Source organism: Cheilinus undulatus, linkage group 6, assembly GCF_018320785.1.
Source record: "Cheilinus undulatus linkage group 6, ASM1832078v1, whole genome shotgun sequence".
NCBI lineage: Eukaryota > Metazoa > Chordata > Actinopteri > Labriformes > Labridae > Cheilinus > Cheilinus undulatus.
In genome coordinates this window covers 18629402-18646699 of record NC_054870.1, presented here as the reverse complement: position 1 = coordinate 18646699, position 17298 = coordinate 18629402, and the positions used below count along the sequence as shown (strand labels likewise).

At 36.8% G+C, this 17298-nt stretch overlaps 1 protein-coding gene across 1 annotated transcript in view; it reads left to right on the top strand.

Moving 5' to 3' along the window:
* The first annotated feature begins 4978 nt into the window (after positions 1 to 4978).
* LOC121510728 (high-affinity choline transporter 1-like) overlaps positions 4979 to 17298 on the top strand; it is a 42456-nt gene continuing 30136 nt past the window's right edge. The window contains exons 1-2 of the mRNA XM_041788916.1: positions 4979 to 5163; positions 5968 to 6081. Coding sequence (XP_041644850.1) covers positions 4980 to 5163; positions 5968 to 6081 — 298 coding nt within the window. The 5' untranslated portion in view covers position 4979. The remainder of the gene's footprint in view (positions 5164 to 5967; positions 6082 to 17298) is intronic.

Below are 17298 nucleotides of genomic sequence, written 5' to 3'. Positions count from 1 at the left end.
ACAGGTGGTCTAATACATTTGTTAAGCACTGTATGTATTTTTCTCTGTATGCAGTTCAAGAACGTAAAATCTGTTTTTTTTTTTCTTCTTGAGATCCTAACTTATTTATCCTGTTCTTTTGGGTAGATTTTTTTCCGGAAGAAAGATGTTTTTCTATGATAATAACTAGATTTTTTGGGGACCTTCAGAAAACAACTGAAATGTATGTTTTAATGGGGAACAGAGTAAAATGAAATGCCTTTGTTTAGTTATGTATTGTTCCATCTATAGTCTTAACTGCAACTTCTTTATTGAATTTATTTTGGTAGTTCAAAAAATTTTGAAATTTGGGTCATGATTTCAATTTATGGAGGTGGTGGTGGGTCCTATGGCTGGACTACTTGAGAAACACTGCAGTAAGGAGTGGATGATGCAAGTAAGCATGGTCTTGGGTACCATCTGAGCAGGAAGTAGGGTTGCCATGAGTCCGTGGTTGTGCTGTGGATGCCCCAAGGGCCTGAAAACTGGCAGTGGTTTCAGGCACATTACCATGAGTGCTTGACATGAGTGACATATCATTATAGTAATGTAAAAGGAAGTAAATGTGTAATATGTGTTCAAGAATGCTTCTATAAAAACATGAAAGTAAACAATCCCTAACACAACATGCATAAAGTATATATATTTTATATATTTTCAGCTCTACATGCTACATGTCTTTTTTTTTTTTTGGAAAGAAAAACATTCCTTCTGATTACTGTAAAGTTGTACAAAGCACCTTTAGGTTTGATTTAATCCATAAAAATGACTTCATAGAAAAATAAGATGGTAAACATGACAAACTCTGTGCCGCTAGGATACTGCTTTGTAATCTAAAGTACTTTGCAATCGGAAGAATGTGACACCGGGCTGAGTGTGGCGACCTGCTGGTGAAGTAGTGTAGGTGTCAGCTTCAGTTTCTGACAACTGAACCACGGAAGACTTTCCAGTGGTGGCCTCCTAACTGAATAATGCACATGGAGTCAGCCCCACGGGCTGATTTTTACAAAACAAGGACAATCAATAAACAGCTGTTTGTGTTGACAGAGCAGCTCAGACAGATGAGCATTACATGGCCACTGACACGAGTGTCCTCATACAGTGGCATGAAAACATACAGTACATAGCAGACTGTGTAGAGTGTGCAGTAATTATACAGATAGAAACACTGAATCATTATGAGTGACAATATGAATGACTAAATAAATGACAACAGCAAAGACATGATATAAAGGAATGAAAAGGTAAGTGTGTATGTTAGCTTTACAGCTGTAGAGTCCTTTTTGCTTTTTAATATGTGATATACGTAGACTGTCATTCTGTTTAATAATAAATAATGGAAAAACAGTGAGTTTGTACCATTTCTATTCATAAAAGTTCAAACTACATTTATCAAATGAACTGAAAATAAAATTTGATTTTTTTGTAAAAGTAAAGTTATCTGCCAGTGCAGCACTACTGGGGTAGTGGCTCATGAAGAGGTGGCTTGAATTACTGTATATGCTCTCACATTGCATATATAAGATGATTGGTCTCAGTTATAGTTTTGGTAGGGATAGTTAGCAGTGCTGCGTTCACATCCTTGCGTAGAGATGGTACTTCTGGTTCTTTGTTCCTTAGCCTTGGCAAGCAGGAGGAAGTTGAGTTCCTCCAGGTAGACAAAATCTTCTCCCTCAGGTCAACTGTCCTCGTGTTGAACCGTCCTGCTATTGGGGCTTGGTACCCAATCTTGATGGGTGGGAGTGATGATGAACTAACCCCACAATGACCTGTCGTCTTGGCCTTTGCCGTAGCATCTTTATACCTTGGATGATATATTTAATTTATATGTATTTAAAACAACCAAGATTGATCAAAATGCTTTACAGTATAAAAGACAAAACATGAAACAGGAGTACACCATTATATAATAATATTAAATAAATAAAATCAATTGAAATAGAACATCATAAAATAACAGTTAAAGTAAAGTTGGGCTGTGCTCTCTTTTTCTGCCTGTTAGAGGTGAGCAGCTGCATTCTGGACTAGCTGCACACGCTAGACTGAGGAGACAACATAGACAACAAAAATAGAATGGGGCCCAATGTAGAGCCTACATGTGTACATGTGCATACGTAGCATCCTGAGAATGTGGTGTCAACGGGTGACCTGTGTTTTAAAAGTGCTTTCAGTGTTCAGACGGCTGGAAAAGCACTATACAAGGTAAAGTTCATTACCATGAACTCTTCACTTTTAAATGTGTTTTTTTCTTTTTAATCAGTGAATGAATCTTCTTTGTATCATGTAAACTCTTAGACAAAAGTTGAAATCAGAAATACCTTTGAATTCTCTGTGTTGCACAACCCTTTCATGCCCTTAACTATGTTAAATTGCATTATCCATATTAAATGGATTGTTAATTCATTTCAGTTCAAATCAAACAAATGGCTGTGATCTACTTGAGGCAGACAACTTGAGCTGCACTGATTTCACACTTGACACACATCATTATCCAAACACCAGACAAACATCCTCCCAATTTGGTGGCCTATTTAAGCTGCATGATTTCTGGTCTCTTCCTCTGCTCTGCCACTGCCAGCTCTTCTTTGAATCAGTACTATGCTCTTACTATCCAAAAACCATCATCCTGGCATTCACCTGCAGGCTCTAATGTGGGGTTTAAGATCTCTCATCTCATCACTCCTAAAATAATGCATGTTAGACCATTGCAATAAATGTTTGGAATAATTACTACAGGATGTACCAGTAAATAATAATAACAAACTATTATTTTCTCATTTATGTCATTTTCTAAAAACCTCTCTTTGTTTGTTGCAGGCTTGTTTTGCTTGATTTTATGATAAGGAAGGTACACTCAAATCAATAATGTTTATTTTGACATTAATCAATAAATCCTTACAGGAAGAAGCTCTCTTAAATTAACATTGCAAAGCAGATGCATTGGCTAGGTTCCATGTCTGTCCTGATGAATCACAATTATATAAATTCTGACATGTATTGTGATTAAAAGCTCTAATCATTTTACAGCCCTTATGAAGATCCTTTAAGCATAAGCAGGATACATATATAAATAGCTGAAAATTACTTTCTGATTGTTTCTTTCTGTCGCTGTGATCAGGAACAATTATAGCATAAGTGGATGATTTAAATCCTAGACATGTGATATTGAATTAAAGCCCAACATGAGTCTAGCGTGTCAGTATAATCCTGGTTTAGTGTCCATGAACAATAAATTAACTAAAGCTTTAAATTTGCTCAGACAGGGCTCATTAGTTGTGATGTAATCAGTGGTTTCTGTTTATTAAGTTTCTCCGACATGTAAAGAAAAAAACACGAGGGCTTTGCCCTTTCTCTTCATTGTGCACATGTTAAGCTTTAAGGGCACTTTAAAAAATACGTTACACCCCCCTCGGCTCTTTTCAGATGGTCTTTACAGAAAATCTTTTCAGGTCACCCTACAGTTGACCTACGATCAGCAGGATGCTCAGAGATACTGTGAACAGAGCTATTGTTGCAGTAAAGGGGCCCCGGCATGGTGCTTTGCATCATGGGAAAAACAGCATGATGTTATTGGTAGTGCAGTTTGAAAAGTCTGCTCACTACATGAATCCTGCAGATTCTGTGTCCTGCAATATGTATTATTTTAAGTTACTTATTTCTACTGTCAGCATAACCTTTCTCCTCATCTATTCATCCAACACTGATAATTATCAGCACTTCACACTGATAGTCAAGAGGATGTGCAGCCTTCTTGATACAGTGTGGAGGACAACCAACACAGTGTATTTATGTGCAGTTGAAAGGGCAGCGCTCTCACCCATCCTCCCCCGGCTCTGTGTGTGAGAGAACACATCAGTTCCTCCACACATAGATAAAAATAAAAGCTCATGTACTCTGTAACGCAATCCAACAACGCAACCTGTGTGCTGAAGATGTACAACAGCAGTCTTGTTTTAGTAATGTGCCAACATAGATCTATGAGAAGGTTTAATGATAGAGGAGAAGTGCATCAACATATAAAAAGAGCATGAAGCTAATCCCATGGCATGTTTGATTTACTACCCCTGACCACGGCCAGGATTACTGAGATGCTGATGTCATGTTACGTTCACTTGTTTAAGAGGTGGAATGAACTGAATGTTAAACGACGTGTGTTTATCAGTCTCAAATAACCTTGTCATTGTCTAATACGTGAGAAAAAGTTTATTTCAAGACCATCTAAGATCCACTTCTATTTCATTTCTTAAAAATAGATCAAATCGAATTCCTGACTAGATTTTACTGTAGGCGTAGTTGTTCCCATTTAACATGTTTGACATCTAATTCACTTTATGGCAGCTGGTTGTACAAAGGGAGAGTGAGTTTCCCCCAGCGACCTTGATGTATAAAACAAAGCTTTCCACATTTCCTTCACAATAAAAGCTCCCCTACAGTTTATCATTATAGTTGTTTTAATGTGAAACAGCCGCTATAGGAATACCTACAGGAAGTACGATACGTTGATATATGCTAAGGGATGGACGTGGATGAGATAAAAATTAAAAATAACCATGCTGTAGCTATACATGCGACACGCTCCCTGAGACTCCATCATGCCGGTGTTTCAGCTGTGATGGCGGACCCTGCAACTGAAGAAAAAAATGCGTAGGGATTAAAAAACTGCGTTCAGGCCAATTATTTTAAGAAACACAACCAACACAGTTAGAAAAAGCAGACACTAGCCCCTTGTATTAAACACCTAGGCATTAGACTCTATCGTTAGTATTCCTAAGTAAGAATGATGTATGTCACCTTGACGGCTGGCTGCTGTGGGTTATGTGCAGTTCCTCGCGCCTCCACTGGGCCTCATTGCATTTCCTCCATGTCTCCTCGCGCAGCAGCAGGGAGGGATATGTAGTATCATCCCCGGCAGACCGGCAGACGCGCTCGCTCCTTCAGTCTGAATCCTCTGCAGCTTCATCATGGCTCTCAACATCCCCGGCGTATCCGTGATGATGTTCTTCTACCTGCTGGTCCTCGGGATCGGCATCTGGGCTTCCATCAAGTCCAAAAAGGAAGCCGAGAAGGGCCGGGGGGATAAGACGGAGATGGCGCTGCTGGGCAACCGGGGCATCAACCTGGTGGTCGGCATCTTCACCATGACAGGCGAGTAACTGCGGATCAGGAACAACATGGAGTCACCTTGCTGTTTTATTGTGCTCTAAAAATGATAACGTGCCGCCGGCGTGGCTATTGCCTTGTATCATCCGCTTTTCTGTGAGCGGGCCATTGATTTAGCATCACATTTCTTACATACCATTAACCATCTCTTTAAATAAGCCACAAAATCTTAAATGTGTGAAAAGAATAAGATAACGTGCCTTTTTATACCAGCTAACCAACGTGCAAATGAGAACCTACATTTTAGGTTACAGATTCTTCAAATAAAACGCATTTTTGTTTGGTAGATAAAAATCTTGTGGATTAAAATGGGACAAATTGATTTTTATATGTTTTAAACGATTTTTTTCATGTATATAGGCAGTAAAATTTAAAGTGTTTGGACAAGGTGATAGAAAAAAGGGAAGTTAATTTTATTTGAAACAAGCTGAGTCACAAACAGAGGCAGAAAATAGCAGCGAACTGGGTCAGTGAATATTTTTATATCTCTGCTTTATCCTCTTGCATGTCCACCTCTTTTATATTTCATGAAAATGACCCTCAGCTTCAATCCCTTTTTTCAGCTTATCTGATACAAACAACTTTAGAATAAGGATGTTTTAAAGTGAGTGGTCATTAAATTTACAGTAAATTCCTATTCAATTTTAATTTCCTATTAAAGTTACAGTAGTGAGGTTAGATTCTGTTATCAAGTTACCGGCATGTGCAGGGGTAAACCATCCTGCTACTGTCACCTTGCATGTTAGTGTTATCTTTGAAATATGTGTGTGTTTTGGTTGTGTGTTACAGCTACATGGGTTGGAGGTGGATTCATCGTTGGCACAGCAGAGGCAGTGTACAACCCTTCCATGGGACTGATCTGGGCTGTGATGCCGATCGCAGCAACCATGTGTTTCATTATTGGTGAGAATTTCCTTTTAAAGTCCTTCTACAGTAAGAGGCAGAGCAGAGCTCTTCGGGGTCAGTGGTTTCATTTTCACTGGATTAAGAAGAAAGTGTAAAGCCACACAAGTAGGCCCCTGAGACCGCAATTCCTAATACACACACCCAAACTGGAGGGATAAAACTTACACAGAATTCTTAATTATTTCTGTATCTATGTCAGTGCTGGGGCGAAAGGGTAACAATTTGGCCCAGGACTCTCCTTGTTAGAGGTAAAACAGCATCTGTCTTTGTTTTAGCTCAGTTTTTACATCAGTGTTATATTTGTGTTTAGCAAAGCCAGGCTCAAGGCTATTTTCAACACAACCCTAGTTGAGTCAGAAACAAGTGTGAGACAGAGGGATTCTAAAAGAAGTCAAAACAAGAGAAACAAGAGAGCCTACAGTTAAATAATCCTTGTTATGTGTTATGCATGTACACATCTTAAGCTGGTTTAGAGAAAGCAGCACATGACAACAGGAGTGATCTGACTGACAGCAGGATAACGTGTGAATGCCTTATCTTAGTTGTTTCTGTTAGTACAGAAAATAACCGAGATGATAAGAAATCAACACGACACAAGAGGAACATGCATACTGTCATGAGCTTAAAAAGTGTGATACAAATAACAAGATTTCTCATGATCTTTGTTATCCCTAAAAAGATCAACACCACTCTCACTGACGTCTGTTGTCACAATAGCGGAGTTTTAAACTATGATGTGATACTAATAAAATCAAATGATACTGATAACTATTTCAGTATTTCTGAAACAAAAAAAGATGTCATGGGCACCCAATATTTTATATCATTTGCTTTCAGTTATCAAAATTTCAGACAAACTCCTGCACATTGTCTAAATGGTGACATGTGCAGTAGTTTGCCTACAATACTGATGCATTTATTCCTCCCCAACACAACAGCTCATGAAAATTGTATCTAAAATAGATTGAAAATTTTGACCTGATGTGTCTGACAAGCCCAGTTAAACATATCATTTCAAGATAATCCAGGCAAGAATGAATAGATAGATAATTATTTTCTGCTCAAATTGCATTGTTGTTTTTGAACTTGCATAGGCCTCTACCCCTTAAATGTTCTTAAATGTAACTTCCTGAAAGGCTGACTGTTTGACAGCCTTATGTAAAGTAATTTGTAGGATTTTCCATTACTGCCAGAGTAGATTGTCTAAAAGTCTTAAATCTACAAGGAACAGGGGGCTTGGGAATTTATTTGCTACAAAAAGTAACTGCAACAACTACACTTATATATGGTTATATTCCAAATGAAATGTTCTCATACAGTAAAACCAAAGCTGTTGTATAATCTTACAAAACACATGCATGCATGAAACATTAGCTCTGATACTGGGATGTTACTTTGCAAAGGTAAAACTGTGTATATAAGCATGATATGTGCAGGTTATAAAAAAACGAGCTTTGCCTTCTATGCTAGAAACTGAAAGAAGAACAGCAAGGCTCAAAAGCTAAACAACAAAACGAAAGAAAAGCTGGTTTCAATCACACAAAAGTCACATTTAAGATCAGAGGGAATTTTCAGTTCAAGAAGAACAATGACATTTATAAAAACACCTACCCATGCAGCAAACAAGTTAACCTATGTTTTGCTTACTTTAGTCCTTGAAATAAGATGTTTATCTGGAGTTGTCAGGTGAATAAGGTTGTCAACATTTTCTGTACTTCTCAAATATACCAAACATAAAATAATATATATAGCTATTTAGTACCATAGTTGCAGAAAAGAGGAAAAAAGTCCATCAGAAATTGCAACTAACCCCCTTATTTTGTATCAGTTTTGTAATATGTTGGCAAATATTGCAGTGCTTTACTGCAATTTAGACTAGGGATTGACTGGTCATTAGCCTACCCCAGTGGTTTTCACACTATATTTGCCCGAGGCACACCTAAGATCGAGCCAATATCTGGCACACTATAATCTTATCTATGCAAAATAGCCTCTTTAATAAGTGTTACAGCTCCTTTAGCTGTGTATTTGTAGTAATACAGGTGTACAAATTCCCATGCCACACCTAAAGTTGCCCAAAGGCACACCAGTTTGCCATACCACACTATTTGAGAATCACTGTCCTAGCTGGCTATTGGGTCTGATATTAGGCATTTGGCCAATTACATGCATCAATCTCCAATAAAATTCATCAATATAAAAGTGTGCTACTTTGGCTCCATTGTGAGATGTGTCTTCCTCTCTTGGCTTTGTATTCACTCTCCACAGTCTCTCTAATGTCCGGCCCATAATGTGATCTGATGGCCTAGGAGCCACGTACACAGTGAGCATATGGCATCACTTCCTGCTTTCCTGCAGCTACTGTGTTACTCGGTGCTGTTTCTGCTGTCGACAGCACCGGTGCTAAACTGTTCATCTGTGCTCCATTCTTTTGATCATACAGTTTTACTTTTTCACGTTAAGAACATTTTGTTTGTAATCATAACTGCACGTTGGATCCAAAAATCATTTATTAGTCTCATGAACTACTACTAATTGGTATCGGCCCTGAAAAACAATATGCATCAGCCCCTATTTTAGATGGACTGCATTAGTTTTCCTTAGATTTTGGTAATAAAATGCAAGTAACTGCCCAAAACTGGGTGCCTATGACTTCTGTTTTTGATGCAACGGTACTAAAAAGAGGTATGGATATAGTTTGGTATTTGCTCAATGATAGCTAGACAGATGATAAATAAATTATATTGTCTTCCCAAGAAGTGACAGAAATTTTTCTTCAATCATATTCATCCATCCACCCTAAACTGCTGATCCCCTGTGGAGTTGCAGGGGTGCTGGAGCAAATCCCATCTAGGGATGGAGATAGAAACCCAGGTATGTGAAGGTTCTGCATCATTAAAAAAACTGAAATTTTAGTTTTCAATTTTTCAATTTTAGTTTTTTCTGTGACATACACACATACATCAGTTCTTGCAGAGGGGAGTATACGCTCAGAGTACATCTGCATTGTGAATCAAATCAAACCTAAATGTGGTACCTTCAGCTGTTGGCAAACAGAAAAACATACTCTTGCTGCACTGGGAGTAGGATGCAGTCATAACAACAATTTCTTTTTCATCTGCTAGGGTCAGTGCTGAAATGACCTCTTTGTTGACTAATATTGATTTATTTTTAATTTTTGGGACAGATATTTATTTTTAGTTGATTATGAAACCAATAACCAATATTTGAAACTGCAAAAAAAGAAAAGTTTAAGTGAAAATTTTGAATTTGAATTGGTATAGATAAATAAGTACTACAGTGATAAAGGTGAGCTTTTATCTAGGAAGACTGTACACCTTTTACAGTTCATTTTTGTATTAACCAATAATATACAGTGCTTAACAAATTTATTAGACCACCTGTCATATTTGTCTCAAAGACCATCCAGCATCATGAAGTGCTTTGATGCAGACTCTTTCATTTTCAGTGAGCTCTCCACGTTTACCATTTGAACAGGAATGAGGAATTTCAAACTGAATTCACCCAAATTTGAACCAGCTCACTGGGCTTCTCTGAGAAGTCAGAAACTAATCAAGCATAACATTCAACCACTTAAACTATTTTTCTGTTCAGGAATGCAAGTAAAAAACTCTAATTTGGCATATTAATCAAGAAATATTCATGTGCTTTACTATTTTTTCAGTTTTTTTGTAAATCAGTAAATTTGAAAATTCATGGAAAAAAAGGATTTTAATTTTAGCATTAGAAATATCATTTTGGTTAAAGAGCTTCTACATATTGATGTATTAACCATTGCAGAAACATAAAAATTATTTTGGTAATTACCAGTGCTGTTAATTTAGGGCAGCTGTGGCATAAACCTTACTTTGGTTAGGGTTAGGGTGGTCTAATAAATTTGTGAAGCACTGTAAGTCTATCCAACTCAAGTAAAAGCAGCAAAACCACTGTGTAAAACTGTCCAAATACAAGTATAAGTCAAAATCTTAAAATGCAATAAAAACAAAACAGAACAACTGGATTATAACTAATAATGCATTCATGTTTTCATCACTTAAATGTTACTGATTGAATCATAAATTGGTGAATAAAAGCCCATACCTGCGAGACACATTATTGGTTGACCCCTATTTTGTAGCAAGTCTTGTTAGTTAAAGATATTAATTGGCTGCTAGTCAGTCACAGGGCTGATGTACAGACAAAGAAGCAGTAACACATTATACTGATGGGCATTTTAGAGTAACTATTTGATATGGTTAGCAAGTTTTTGTACTGTGGGAGGAAGCCAGAGACCTTGAGAGAACCCATGCATGCAGGGGGGATACTGTACTCCCCTGATGGAGATTTAAACCAGGAACCCTCTTGTTGTGGATAATTATTATTTGCTGCAAATTATATAAAAGTTAACAATCTTGGTTTGGTGACAAAGATTTGACTGGTAAGTGATTTTTTAGGGCAGTTTTCATTACTTTTTACTGTGGATAATTATGGCTTTTACTTATGATGCCAAGCCAATCTGATGGTGTTATGGATGGGACTTCAGGTAGACTGTGGAGCATGAAAACAGGCCCAGAGGAAGACAAAAGACAGCAGAGCCAAAGTTGCACACTCTGATTAATTAATTCCATAGGCGATCTGTAAAACGCTGACACAAATAAGTGGCCAAATGCCATTCTGGCTACATGCAGAAGTTTCATGGTGGAGCACAATACACTTTCACAAAGAAGATCACTCTTCACATCCAGCCTGCCCCCAAAATGAAACTGTTTTAGTTTCTCTTTCATGGCCAAAGTCACCTAACCCTCATTGACATTATGTTTCCTTTTATTTTCTGATGGTCTAAAGTTTAATGTTGGATGATATTTACAGGGCACAGGTCTTAAACACTGACCAGTCTTAAGTTAAAAGAAATAAAAACTTTCTATCAGAGATATCATGTATTCAGAGACAAAGCCAGACACCAAATACTTGCACCTCAGGACATTTCGTACAAAATCATTTGAAACCAAGATTCCTGAAGAAACAGACAACCTAGGAGAAGGCAAACAATCACCCACAGTCAGCACTGTTCCTCCTCCTACTTGACTTTCAGAGGAGTCTCAAACATAACAATGTCCCACCTTATCAGGGCACAAAAGTCTCCTATAATAATGCATTCCAGTGAAGGAGCCTGTGAGGCCTCTCAGATTAACCATGGCCCTGCATAAATTGGAAAATTCCTGGGTGCTGGTTTAGCTCAGTGGGTAGAGCAGGTGCCCCTTTACAAAGGTTATAGACCTTAATGCACTGGCTGCTGGATTGATTCCCTTAGGCGCTGTTTGATGTATGTCTTCGCTTTAACCTTTAATTTCTCACTCAGTTGTGACCTTGTACTTGTTAAGCACAGTGTTTCAGTGTCACCCTGTACTGACTTTGCTCTTAATATTATCTGCCAGAAATTAAGGAGTATATTTAACTTGTTCCGTAATGGACTACTGCTTTCTTTTACTGCAATTTCGAGTCATGTTTCTGATACATAGGGATTAGATTCCGTTTCCAGAGAACCTTAGTAAATCAAACAGTTAAGCATAAGCAAAATAAACAGATTAAAACAAAGACATTTTCCCACAGCAGTTAATTCCAGTACTTTATTCTACATTAACTCCTAAAATTGTCACACACCAGCAAAGTCCAAGTGTCCAGCACAGAGATTTCACCTCAGGACGGATTTCCTCCTTCATTAAGAAACATTCAGGTTATTTGACTTGTTTTAATCAACTGAGACACAAGCGGTTACAAAACTTCCCTTACTTTTCCCCTTGTCTGGAGATTAGCAGAGAAAAGCAACATTCCTCTTGCTCATGAAAATCCCATGGGAAAAGAAAGATTTATCCTCTTAAACCCTGATGAATTTACGCTGACACAAATAAAAAATCTCTAAAGTAGCCTTGGAAAGCAAGCGAGGAGAGAAAAACTCTGATGACCCATTTTTTAAGAATAATGACATTTATTTCTCTCATCTGTGTTTATGACTTCATAACAGTTGAAAAATTCATCGTCAGAATAAACACTTTGCTTTCACTTCTGTTGGTGACACTGGTGCATTTTGACTTGATTTGTGTGCCACGTTTTTAAGTTTGTCCTGTTTTCCATTACCATATTGCTTTTTGAAGATCAGAAATGATTATATTTAGATGAAAACTTGAACACTATGGAAGCCCTAGTGGATGTATATGCAAGCACTTTATTTTGCTTTATGTTCAAGTAATAATGGGTTATTTTATATAAATAACCCAAACATTGCAAGAACACAAGAAATAAATCATGAGAAACAAGGCAACACAAGAAGTGATGACCAAAGATGTAAGATGATAAAAGCAATTATAAATAAAAACAAAAGGAAATGAGAACAATTATAAGGCATACAAGCAATTAAAGGAAGGTAGAAGTATTCAGTTAGACGGAACAGATTAATTTAAACAACAACAAAAACCATAAGGAAGAGATACAATCAATGAAAGGGAAGTAGAAGCTAAAAATGAGAAGAGAAAGTCTGTAAAAGTAGAAAAGCAGTAAAACAAAAGCAATGAAAAGAAAACATTTAAATATAAAAGACATCACATCCATGAAAGTATCTGAGGATCTGAGAGACATAAGGTTAATAGAACAATAATATGATTTGAGAGACTAAGAAAGTAAAAAAGTACTTAAAAGGGAAATTCCAAGACAACACCACATAAAAAGTCTAAAAAATGAGATTAAAAAAGTTTTTTAATATTGTCACAGATTTAGCATACCTTGTCTCCTAATGTAGGCCATTCCAAAGTTAAGGGGCCATCAGGGCCAAAGGTTTCGGAAAAATAATCTAATTGCAGTTTTTTCCTAAACAGTGTGATTGCAATGTAAAATGAGGTTACTTTTTCAGATCTTCATCGTATGTATTTTTCAGTAAACACAAGAAATAAATCATTCTATGTTACAACCAGTACAGCATTAGCTATATGAAACTAGAAAAAAATCTAATTGTGATTTATTTGACTCAAATTGCAAATTCAATATCGATTGTTGTATTGAAGGGGGTTGTTTTAATGACATTCTCATTTTGATTATAAGAAACATCTTCAAAAATGGGGAAAGCTGTGAAAAAAAGTTTGAAACTGGTATTTTTACACACATTTCATGTTAAACGAATATTGCATCTTCTATAGGCCATATTGCAATTTAATATAAATTACAGTTAATTGCCCAGCCCTGGGGTCCATGATGGCAATGGCCAGTTTCCTGTATAAGTTTGGATGAGTAACAATAAGGTACCTGTACCAACTTTTTTGATCTAATAGGCTGAATTAAAACACACGTTTCAGTTCTTCTTTATAATGCGACCCTGTGATAGTCCAAATGTCAGACAAAAAATACAGTACGGAATTAACATAATTAATATACACTTACTTAATTTCAGCAAGGCATAAGTGTCTTTTATTCATTTCACTGTCTATAGAAATGTCTCTGACACACCACCAGTATATGAATTTAAGTCACAACTTTTGTTGTCCTTTTTCTCTAAAGGCATCCTCTAAAGATATTTTTCTGAATTATTTAGGTTAATTATACCAAAACAGCTTAAATATACATACTGTCCTTAAAGGTACAGTGTATAATATTTAGCCTAGTAGCATTTAGCAGGACAAACTTGGTTAAAAATGAAACACAATACTCATAAAAAGGCCTATCTAAATTAGTGTTTAATCACATGAATATATGAAAATTGTTTTATTTTTATTAATTTAGGAAATGTTTTTATTCAAAAATTGGGAGGGTCCCCTCCATGGCCTGCATTTTTTTTTTTTTTTTTTTTTTTGGGTCTTGCTGTACCACAGAGGGGACTAAAAAACAGAATCCCCTTTTTGAAATTTCCACTGGTTGCAACAGTCAGCACCGGAGTCAGCATCACAATCTTAAATCTGACTGTCAGATGTTACAGATTTTACACATTGCACCTTTAATATTTAATTGACTCATATAAACAAGCAAATAAAATGTAAAAACAACTGTTAAGGTAAATTTGCAGTAGTTACAAGAAAATATAGTTCATTATGGTTGGGTTAGGTCCTTTTCATTTGAAGACTAAATTTTCCTTTGCAATTGTAAGGTACTTTTTGTTGTTGTTGACCCTTATCTAGTTTTTTCTTTCTTTTCTCTTTAAAGTATTGAGGCACCTTTTGAGGTAAATTGGTTCAGTTTCAAAAGTACCAATTTAGCAATGGAACTGGACAATATCCAAATAATACCCAACCCTTTATGACTACAACAGCCATCAGTAAAAATTACCTGAGATTGTTCTTCAGTTGTGTCTAACTTTGTTTTGACAAAGAAAAACTCCTTGACTTGTGTCATAAAAAATGTATAGCATATATCCAAAATTTATAAATGGCCATTTATACCTAGAACCCCCATGAGGGTAAAACTTACCTCTCAAGAAAGCTTGATTTTAGATGCTACCATGAAAACACATTTTCTCTTTAACTGCACTGCTTAATCACAAATCATATGTCTACCTTGAACATGGATACCGCAGGAAACAAAATGTATTAATGAGTGTGAAATGTCAATAGATTTGCTCAGTGCTTTGAGTGAAGAAGAATGTAATGGTGGGAAGTTTCAGGACTGAGCAATCAGTCCTGGAACTACAGGAACTTCAGACATAACGGATCATCTTCTGTTTGTGATCTAGTTCTCTTTCTGTGGTTGAAGAACTGTCCATTGTCTGTGGCAAAATAATTGGCAAAATAATTGATCTTGATCAGTGCTGTAAATGAAAATAATGCATTCTTATAATAGGTAAATTTTACCCACTGTTTTAGGTATATAGAGATTGTTGGGGGTTTGGTGATATATAAGTCTAGATCTTGAAAAACAATGAAAATTTAGAAATCGCAGGGGAACCGAGAAAATGGATGGATCATTTTCTCTTAGTGCTTATGTAGAATACATTATTCTGTTCCTCTATTTTGTTTAAAGGTTTCCTTGGTAATGGGTTGTCAATTACTGCTAGAGAGCATGCCCTGTTTTACTGTTTGGTTTGGTCTAAAGGGACATTAATGGAGAAGATCAACACCAAGCTGAAGAGAACTAGTGATTTATTCCAACTATGTTTGAAAATATTTACTAATGTCATTATTAATCTGGGGATTTTACTGCTTCTTTCAACCATGCCATTAATACCCCATTACTCAAAAACAACGACTAGATCCTTCAGTGATTAGCAATAAGAGGCCCATTTCCAACCTTGCTTTTATCAGTAAAATTAAAGAAAACTACATGATTCCCGAACCCATACTAATCTGTATGATGTTTACCAATCAGGATTCAGAGTCAGTCAACACTGAAACTGTACTGGTCAAAGTTATCAATGATGTAAAACTCAAAAATAATTCAAACAAACTTTCAATCCCAGTATTGTTAGATTTAAGTTCCACTTTTGCCACAGTTGACCATAACATGTTGCTACATAGACTTTAGAATTACACCAGCGTCTTGGGATCTGTCGTTCAGTGGTTCAGATCATATCTGCAGAAAAGAACATTCGCAATTTTACTGTACTTCTGAAAATTCCATTATGGATTTTGGGTAAAGCTGGGCGATATGGCCTAAAATTGATATCCTGATATATTTTTGCTATATCCTGAGACATGATATATATTGCGATATTTTGAAATGGCCTCTGTATAATGTTTAATGCAGCTGTGTAATGTTTAATTCATCCCCAAATGGCACTAGTTTGGTGATTAAAATAGACTGTTCTATTGGATTTTTAATAAAATTGTATGCAGAAAGGGTAAAAATCAATATAAAGTCAAATTTAGTTTTATTTTGAAAAGGACTTCAATCAATCTTTTACTAATAAATCAAAAATACACAAATCATGAAATACTCAGTCTTTTACAGTGTATGGAAAGTCCTGAAATGTTATCTGTGTTATGTTTACTCTTGCTGATTATAAAATGATTATATTCCTCATTAAGGGTGAAGCAAACCTACACAGAACTCACCAATCCAGCATGCAGCCAAAGGCCAAAATCCTGCAGTCTAGTCCTCCATTCAGGCTCACAGCTGTGATCATGTTAGTCCATTATCTGTGCTGATGGACGCTGGAGCAGTTTCTGACAAGTTCATAACACGATAGCGTCTTGAGACCTTATTCAAGAAACTGTCCTGTGTGATCATGGGGGAAACAGAGCTTGTTTGGAGGCAAGAACATGACAACTCTGTGTTGTCGATGTTTTGAACTGTTAGGCTGCGATAAGGCTACGTAGTTGTGGAGAAGTGGATCACATTTGTCCGCTGCTGGGCCATCTTCTCTCTTAGATATACGACTCTTGCAGGGAGTTTTCAGCAAAAAACGCGCCCAGGCAAATCACGTATTCTGGGTTAAGTGTCTTTATGAGATTTTTAAATCCTGGCTTTTCAACAACACTGGGCTCATGTCTTTGGCGACGTGTTGTGTTACTACCGCCGTTATCTTGGAGTCATCTTGTGGAGTATTTTAACAAATACAGAGTGAGTTCGACCTCTTCCTTTTCAAAGTTGAACGACTGCTCAACGCTGCAGATCCAGCGCTGCTTCTCGTATGTATGTGAATGCAGCTCTCCGCTAACTCGCCACGCTACTCTGTTTACCTTCCTCTCCCTTGCTTCTCTCGCTTCGCGGAGGGGAGAGAGAAAGAGAGAGAGTGCTCTGCTGGGAGAGATGTGTTCAGGGACAATGGGAGAAGCGAAACTCCAGCGAGAAATTCACGCTGACGGCTCAAAGCTTCCACATAATTTATACTCAATGTTCGCAATATAGTAATTTTATACATCGTGCGTGGCAAAAGCTGCAATACATCAAGTATACTTGATATATCGCCCAGCCCTAATTTTGGGGTTAGTTTGCAGCCCACTGATATCCAGCCTTTGCATGCTCCCACTTGGTTCAATCATTCAGACACACTGAGTCTGACATCATTTATATGCCGATGATACACAGTTCTATGTCTCACTCTTACCTGATAATCTCTGTTTTACCGTAAATTGTTTAACTTGTTTATTGCTTTTATTTCTTTGTTTTTATCTTCTTTAAAAGCGCATTGAGCTTACATTTGTATGAAATTTGTTATACAAATAAAATTGAGTTACTTTAAATGCATTTAAGGGAGAAGAAGGTCAAATATTTCATCTGTTTCCATTCAGTCAGACT